General features: G+C 47.7%; 1 protein-coding gene across 1 annotated transcript; it reads right to left on the bottom strand.

Annotated features, from left to right (window-relative positions):
- Positions 1–4,033: 4,033 nt before the first annotated feature.
- LOC124693129 (F-box/kelch-repeat protein At1g74510-like) lies at positions 4,034–7,493 on the bottom strand. Its single transcript, XM_047226581.1, has 2 exons — positions 7,423–7,493; positions 4,034–5,765 (listed from the first exon to the last, which is right to left on the bottom strand). Exon 2 carries the CDS (start codon positions 5,683–5,685, stop codon positions 4,408–4,410), a length of 1,278 nt encoding a protein of 425 aa, XP_047082537.1. The 5' UTR covers positions 5,686–5,765; positions 7,423–7,493; the 3' UTR covers positions 4,034–4,407.
- Positions 7,494–9,387: the final 1,894 nt, after the last annotated feature.

Here is a 9,387-nt window from a genome sequence, read left to right as displayed (position 1 = left end):
CGCCGTTTGGAGGACGCGACTCGAGATGCTCTGAGTTTGGGCGGAGGGGGTATTTTAGGTGACTAAGGTGAGGTCTAAGGGCGTTGTGACGGATGTTTTCTAACACACTGTCTTCCACTAGTGGACCGTCTTGTGGACCATACTAGGCCGTGGCCCGGTCTCCCCAAGACAAATTTTGTTTATATCAGTGCATTTGGCTTGTTAAATTTTAAGTTTATCAGGCTTTTCTAGCACATAGGCTACTGAAAACAGAACTAGCTCAGTCTTGTTGGGCTATCACGATCCGCCAGTGTTGTCTTCCCTTGTTAGGATCACTCCAAGAACGATAAGTTTCTGAACATAGCCATCACCTACTACAATGAGATTCATACCATCTTCTCGGTTGGCCTCGCCATCGGCAAATACGACATGGGCTAAGTGAATCCCCTGGTACACCTCCAATTGCCTCTTCACATGAGGATGTTGAGGCCCAGGAGTCTGAGACGGTGGTCCTCTGTGCCGCCTCTGACAAGCCTATTAATGCCCATAACAAGGGCTCTTCGGGTAGTTGAAAGAGGGGTGCCCTTTTCGACGACGAGATCGTGACCTTCACCAGCATGGCCAAGGCTATCAAGGATGACGCATAGGCCATCCGGAACAACAAGCCATTGGCATGCACCCTGACTTTGTACAAGGAAGCTATGGACATCGTTGTCTTCACAGGGAACCTCTCATGGCGCTTCTCGGCCACCTCGTCGACAAAAAAGCCTGGGCACCAACTTTGTTGGCATGGTTCCGCCACACTGGCTCGCAACCTACATGGCCAATTACTACTACAATATGTAGACATGTGGTGGCCTTGGGGCCATGGGGGTGGTGAAGCATGTATGGAGGTGATGACCATGGCATGATGTTGATGATGTACATTTTGGATGTAGCCTGGGCACAAGACATTCTTATGGCATGTATATTTTGATGAGGTGGTATATACTAATCCCTCATACCACTAGAGGGGTTGGTATATACCACCTCATCAAAAGGGGTGCCCTTTGTGTTAGGATGACACCCACTTTTTATTGTGGTGTTAGATTAACACCATAGTTCTAATGGTAGGATGAAATTGTGATCCACTTTTACTAATGATCATACATGCTCCTCTTAGCTCATGATCTTGTGTGAACTTGTGATAATTCCTTATGATTTCAGTGATGATTGTAATGATGTTACTTACTTGTTCCTCTTGTACCATGTTAGTGGTATGTGGTGTTTAAAGGGAAGCATCTAGGTGTCAAGATCAAGTCAATGGTTTCTCCAAAACAACTACCAAGGAAACGATACTTTGGAGGAAGAAGAAGAGGAGTACCATACCTTCTTGGATGATGAGGCTATGGCTCATGAGCCATTGGCTGTTGTAGCTATGCATGTAGTAGAAGGAGCAACTCATGTACGAGAGAGTAGGCTGAAAGATTTCATCATTATCGCCCTGATCGTGGTGATCGTCAAGATCTTGTCCTTATGCTTTCTCTATGATCGGATGTAATATGCAATGACATGGTAAGCTCATCTTCTTTGAACCATGGTTACAATATGTAGCCTCGTGTGTGCAACCAAACAGCAATGTCGTGCATCAGCCGAGCCAAAAATGCCTATGTGCAACATACCAAGCGAAGGGGATAGTTGCCATACGGTGCACAAAAATCCTTCACAAGCCACCGAACAAAATTTCACAACGTAGCTTGAAGCTTGCTTTGAACGGGCTAAGGCCCCACAAAGATGGCCCCGTCAATGCAAATTTCGTCCCATGCTACCAAACACACCTCAAATTTCAAACTCCTCGTGCAAAATGAAAACAACAACAAGAAGAAATACTAGAAAAGTGCAATATGAATCTGACCAACACAGGATTGAAGGAGTTGAAAAGAGACGGGAAACAAGCATTATTTAGGGTGCAATCATGACGTTGATCATGGTATCTTCGTTTCGCTTATGAAAACGTCAAGTTTTGTCCGATGCCGAGGTATGTGATTGACATAGCTCAATCAAGTGGTTGCTTTGAGTGAAACGATTTTTTTACGTAGATCTCTTGTACTTCTCATTTCGAAAGTGGTGGATTTTCTCAATTCTCATTAGTCCGTACAGCTAGTTCGGATTCCTTCAGACAAAACCGTGAGGTTGAGTTAAGGTACAGGTTTTTACATTCCATTTTTTGCTTGCTTCCTCTCTCTGGTGCTCGCGCAGTGCTCCATTTTTGTCTATGAGTTCTTCTCAACCTCAGTCTTGTCACTGAATCCTGCCCCCGCTGCCACTACCTGCACATACTGTGGCCGCGCATGCAATACCCACGGGCAAGCTAGTTAGCGTATCTTTCCCGCTGTCACCTTACGTATCTTTTGCCGGCTAGAATAGTGGCTGGCTCTACTCGCGTTCTCAACGGGACCAGACTGCCAACTGCACACGGGTTCTTGCAGGTTGCGCCGCCGTACTGCAGAGGACGGTAAAATATAGCAAGGAAACTGCAGCTGCACTGGATCGATCCAACCATCTGCACTCTCATTTCAGATCAGCAACCTCACTGTCCTCGGTGCACGGACGCACGTATTTGCTCCCCTATCCTATGCCTGGAATATATTTGTACTCGCACTTTTTTTTCTTGGAAACGGAGGTGGATTATCGCTTTATCTAAAGAAAACAAAGCTGGGCTACTTTGCTCTAAAAGAAGATCAAGAAGCTATGCTTTACTATGGTGTCGACATGTTGTTGTACTTTGATAAATGCAGCAGGGATGGATGTCAAGATGCAACAACTGCAACGTCGCCCGAATACCAAGAAATTGACGGGGTAACCAACGTCATCAGGCCATGATGAACGGTCAGTTATCATATGATGATTTCACAGCCGGTGAACACGTGTTGTCTCTTCTGTTAAAATCAAGCTTTTTTAAAGGATCTGTAAAGATTACGCTTAGATCAAGCTACCAACTACTGCAGTACTACCATAGATCTTTCTCACTACTCGACAAATAACATCCGCACAAGCTCTGATCCAATTTTCTAATGGCTGCGTTTGGGCGGAGTTGGTATTTTAGGTGCCTGAGGCGAGGTCGTCTGAGGGCATCATGGATATTTTTCCTGATCTTCTAGATGACGCCTTAGATATCCCGATTTATAAATAAAACCCTCAAATCTATCCTCAACCAAAGGCCTAAAACCAAAGGACAACCCGACAAGAATCCCATCAGGCCATCACAGCTGAACGAACACACACAAAAAATAAACAAGTCCTTGGAAAAGATGATAATGCGGCGAAATGATCTGCAGAAACAAAAACTAATCGCACAGGATGCACGCAACAACTCGACAGCGAAGCGTGGCTTTTCCAAAATTTTCCACGACGTTAAAGCATGAGGCGGACAGCGATCCACTGATTAGCTCCTCACTTGTCGTCTCCTGGAAAAGAAATTGAATAACAAGGTGGGCACCTGCCCACCCTAGATGATAACAATATTCCATAGGCTAAGCAGAAGCCTAGTTAGCGTGGAATCCCGAGTGCTAAGACGATAGAGTGGAGGAGCTTCACGCAGCACCAAGTGTTTCTAAGGGATCGAAGTGCCCATGCTAGAGACATGGACAAGTCGATCCGTGCCTATTCTGGACATTCCAGGAATATGTTCTGATGTTTCCATATGAAATGGTTGGGCACACGTCAAGGAACCTTTAGCTAATCTGCCTAACATTGTTTCGACGGTGGTATAAAGTTTCTGCTTATGCCATTCGAGAAACAGAAAGCCGGGCTCTAGTTTTTGACATGCCAAAGCAGGTCAGCTACATTGAAGATCATCTTAAAGTTTCAGCTTATGCCGTCAGAACAAAACCGTACTATGTAAAGACGCAGCAGCACCAAATGGAATATTTTGCATATGTATGCTTCGTTCTTAAGTAATTTCATCTAGCACTTTTTAAGGCAACGATGCACAAAAGGAGCAATATGAGGAGTGTTCAGAGAGCATTATAACTACCGTGTTGTTTTTTTGTTTAAAAGACATTTGAAACATGGGTACTATGAAGCTGACACCATTCAGAATCCAATACAATTGTACAGATGCAAGGCTACATCAATTACAATTTGTCACCTAGATGCATCCATCTCAGGGAACTCTCATTTTTGACAGAGTATATGGACCAGGTACAGATCCCCAGCTCCGAATCAAATGTGCGGAAAAAAGAGACCGAACAGTAACTGTTAACGAACACACGGGAGCAGCTACTCTATTGAACATCGAGTAAAATCTGAAATGTCCAAAGGAGAAGAAGAAAAAACAGGCAGAGATTACCAATCAGGCAGAATCAGTGCTTTATGCCAGCCATTTGAGAAACCAATATCACAATCTTTCTTGTTGACAGTATGTTCGACGGGTGGGCAGCGCCAGAATCAGCACCCCATGACAGCACAGTTATACACAAAGTTGCCAGAAGGTTTGCTTCCGATCATGTTCCATTGCAAGGGCCCATCCCTCGGGATCCACGAATGGAGTTCAATCATCCCACCACCCAGTACTCTTGGTCCACCAATCACCAAGAGCCGCTCTCCACATCCCCTGAATGCAATACCCCAGCCATTGACAGCTTCTGGACGCTCTGGTAGCTCTCCAAGTGTTGTCCATGTGTTATCACTCTTATTATACTTTCTTACTAATTTTCCTGCATACTGTGCTGCATATAACTCATTATCGACTACAGCAACAAGGGGAGGAGCACCACTTGCACCATTGAGTCCCTCTGACATGTTCTCTATCAGCCTCCAGGTACCCTTATCTAGATCATACTCCTCTCCGCAGGTCAGTACCTCCGTGTTACTGGCCATTCCACCAATAACATAAAACTTGTTATCCATGTAGACTCCAGAACACATTCTCCTCGCCTTGTTCATGCTTGGAAGTGTTATCCACCTTCTAGTCTCAGAGTTGTACAGCTCAACAGTGCGAAGCACACGCCCTTGAGAATCCATGCCGCCAGCTATAATTGCCTTCTCCCCAAAACTAGCTGATCCAAACAAACATCTAGGGGCATTCATTTCAACACCTCTTGACCATGAGTTGGTCAAAATGCTATAGCTAAGAACAATATGTGCAAGAATTTCCTTGCCAAACACCAGAAGTTCAGTGCCCACAGCTAACGACTCCTTGTCAGAGCACATGAAACACTCGTTAGGCGGCATCCTTGGGAGCGTCATCCACCGCGCACGGTAAGGGTCATACGCCTCCCACTCCTGCACATTGCAAGAGAAATATACCCAGTGTTCAGCAATACCTAACCTCCGCCGTTCTTTGTACAGTCCACCCTCGCGGACAAGGGAACGGAAGTTCCTGTTGAGTGATGCAATGGAGCCATAATCGGACCGAGAGCAACGGGCGAGGCAATTGATTGAGTTATCTCGGCCAATAGAGTTTATCAGGGTGCTTGAATCAGAGTACCCCTGATTACTGCCTTGACAGTCCAATGGCACACCATCGTGCTTATCCTCAGACTTGGGCCTTTTTGCCAGCACTGCTGCAGCAGAAATTCCCTCGTGCTCAATAGCCAGGACCCCAGATGGGCGCTTACTCCTCGTGATCTCGAGGAGATGGTAAGTCATATAAGCTAATCTGGATTCCTGCTCGCAGGAGCTGGGCAGAGACCTCGAGATCAGGCAAGATTGACCTTCCAACATTACGCCAGAATGAACCACTATATCTCAATAGAGGGGGGACCTGTAGACAAGACCCCAACACCTATGTACACATCTTAAATCTGCAAAAGATCAAAGCTATGTTAGCAGCAGTCCAACTCCAATAGCAGTACTACTCTTAGCTAGACAAATTCAGGTATAAACAAAAGAGGCATCCGTGCATAGCAGGAAGAAGGTTGCAACAAACTTCACTTATCTTAAACAATCAAGGAAGGTTGCATATGATACCAAATCAGGAGAACAAACCTTAAGAAACTACAAACAATGAGCAACATTAGAAGTTTTGCGAAATGAACCGTATTGATTACATAATTACAATACAGCAGGAGATGGAAGTGAATATTTACTGGATACTCCTATGAATAACATGACCATAATATAAATTAAATATGAAACTACCGCATCAATAGGTGACTACCAAATAATGCCAATTATCCTAAGACGTCTAAGGCTTGAACTTGCAAAGAACTATCAGTAACATGTCACTAGAGAACAAATTCCAGCTTGGTCCACAATACATGAGAACTCTTTTCCACAAAAGGCTGCAACTCGCAAACTTCTAAAATGCGCCCTTCAAACAGATATAGGGGCTGCCTATTCACAACGATATTCCAATTAGGCATCGAAGGCGTATATCTCGCAACTAATTAAGCATCGTTCCCCTAAAAGATTGGCCAAAACAAGGCACCCGACTTTCCACCCTGAAACCACTCTGTGATATACCAAAACAGAAACAAAATAAGGACAAATCTAGAAAAAAAAAAAGGTAAACATTGCATACAGCTATATAAAACAAGTACTCCCTCCGTTTCATAATTCTTGCCGTGGTTTCGCTTCAGATTTTAACTAAAACCATGACAAGAATTATGGAATGGAGGGGGTAGCTATGTATATGGGGCAACACACATCATATCTATGCGTCTTGCAGCTGAGCTATAGGAAATGGTATTCCAAGTCGGTCTTGTGGAACGGTTGCTGAATTTAACAGCGACCCATCTGCCAGTTCGGTACAGCAGCAAGAGTCTATGCAAGACTGCCTGCTTGAATAGGAAGATCCATAACTTTCATGGATGTCGAGCAGCATATCAGGTTTGGCCTGATGCCTAAGAGGTCAGAGGAGATGTAATTTAACCAAGCAACAGAAGCGGTCTGTGTGGATTAAAAATCAATGGTTAGCTACGCAATTACTGGTTTTCTATACTCGGACTGAATTCACGGACGGCAAATCTGACGGGCAAACAAGGTTTGGCCCGATGCCTAACAGCAGGTTAGAGGAGATGTAATGTAACTGCAGCAACAAAACCGCTCTGGATTATTAGAAATAAACGGGCAGCTACGTAATTACCGCTTGTGTATGCTTGACCTGACTGCACGGCCGGCAAATCTGACGGGTTTTGCTGCCACCGATGCCGTTCAGACGTCTAATCTGGTGTTAAAACACAGGTCCTAGAAGAATCGGCATCGGGTTCTTACAAATCTGAAACAGTAGAGCCCTGCCGCTCTGAATCGCGCTAATCCGTTGTTAACGCTGAATCGAATCCTGTGTTAGCAGGCACTAACTAACGGCCTGCAAATCTGACTGTCCGATCGTTCGTTATATTCTGTGACCGCCCATTATTACAATGAAAAAAATCGAGGGTAAAAATAGTCGAAACAGTAGCAAGCAATAAGGGCAGGGCGCGAGGGCAGTACGCCCGCTGCCGGGCCGAACAAGCGCACCTGAAGCCGCCGTGGCCGTCGACGAGTAGGCGCTGGTTCCTGCGGTTCGCCCCCACCGCCGCCGCGGTTCGCCGGCCCGGCCGAGGGAGACGTCGGAGTGCGGCGAGGGCGCTGCGGTACCTGGACCTCCACGCCGGCTGTCGGCGCGCGAGCGGCGATGAGATCGGGGCGGCGGCGGGGAGGAGGAGGAATCGGGCGGGGCGTGGCGGAGAGGCGCGGATGCGGGACGGGGCGGGGATTGGCGGCCGCGGACGAGCCCAGGGAGGCGGGTGGGATGCGGCTCGAGGGGGGAGAGAGAGGGAGGGGAGGGAAAAAACAGCGGTGCGGAGGAGTAGTTATGGGCGACGCGGTGCGGGCGGAGAGCAGAGGAGATTATACGGAACGGGGAGCGAATGGTGGTGGGGTTCGACGGGGCGGCTTTATTTACGAGCGAGCGAGGGAGGCCGGCGGCGTGTCGTCCCGGACCAGACTTTCTCCGCTCGGTCGCCCGCCCCGCCGCGGATGGCCGTGCCTCTCACGTGCAAAACAAAATCTGACCGGTGAGGCGATGATGATTCATTCTCAATTTGGCCCTTGGATTAGCTTAATTTAGTCGGGCGGGACGGTGGGGCGGCGACGGGTCCGGTCCGATCGATCGGGGTCTCCGTCACGGAGGACGCGGTAACCGGACCAGTCCATCCACCGTCCGTGGGTGGGGATTGAACCCATCGGCCTGCCCTTGTTCTGTTGCGCGCTTGCGCCTCGTGGCGTGACGGCTGACACATTTCTGAATTTGACCAGTGCGAGTTTAAGAGCAATTCCAATAGTATAGCCAACTGCTGGCTATAACAAGATGCCATATTATTTCAGTAATATCATATAGCTTAATACGCATAATACGATGGCTATAAGAACGTAAGACTTTACTAACATACATATGCCACCTCTTACTCTCACAAAGACATAGAAAGACGTGTAAGAAGTTTGCTTATCATGCATAGATAGTCTCAACTCCTTTCTCTCTCATCTTCTCTCTCCTCCAACTCATCTAAAATATATTATTTAATATCTTATAGTCAGCTGACTGGACTCTATTTTACTTGCTCTAAGCTTAAGCTTCGTTTATTTATTTACAAATAAATATAATTAACAGCGGCGCGCGGCTGTGATTACGGGCGTATTTTTAGCGACCTCCGCCTGACGCCGATCTCCATTTTGTTCTTTTGGCCGCGTCCGTCGTGGAGCGTGCGTGGCGGCGGCAGCAGCGCCAAAGGACGGACTGGAAGGAATTGGCCGGCCGGCCGGCCGGCTCTGACGGCGGTTGTTGGCACGGCACTGTAGCTGGGATCCGCCAGCAGTGGCCTGGCAACGCAATTTTTTAATTTATTTTCTTTCTTTTAACGTCCTGCTCTTTGGGACTGCCGAACCGAGGTCGCGGTCCGTGGCTCGTTTTCTGCGCGTACGCTCTGATCTGAGCTGAGCTGGAACTGAAGCTGTACTGCCGTGCCTCCTTGGAACGGCCTCCTCTACTCTTTTATTTCTCGCTGCTTCTTCATATCAAAGCTTTCTTTTCTCAAGTTTTGTTTCGAGCGAGTCTGGACGGCAACAGCTCGGGTTCAACGCGACGCCGTATCTACGCGCATACAGGTACCGAACTCCTATGCTACCATACTCCACCCGTACGTACATACGTACATGTAGCCAGCAAATGGCGTGCCATGCATGCCAGTAGTCATCTCTGACCCGTCGCGTAACAAACATTGTGGACCCGATCAAACCCGCCCGCCCGCCCGCGTCAAATTTAACGTCTCGCCCGCGGTGCGCACAGCGCACGCGTGGCCTTCTCAGCTGATCTGCCCGGGAACCTTGCAACTGCCAGCCTTTGTCGTCGAGGGGCAGCGCGCGCGCGCGGTGTACGTACGTCGTCTACCTCTACCAGGTCTCTTCCGGCCCGCGGGCGGTTCGGTCCCTGGTCCAAACACGTCT

The sequence above is a fragment of the Lolium rigidum genome, chromosome 2 (genome assembly GCF_022539505.1).
Source record: "Lolium rigidum isolate FL_2022 chromosome 2, APGP_CSIRO_Lrig_0.1, whole genome shotgun sequence".
Classification (NCBI taxonomy): domain Eukaryota; kingdom Viridiplantae; phylum Streptophyta; class Magnoliopsida; order Poales; family Poaceae; genus Lolium; species Lolium rigidum.
This window is presented reverse-complemented; position numbering and strand designations above follow the sequence as displayed.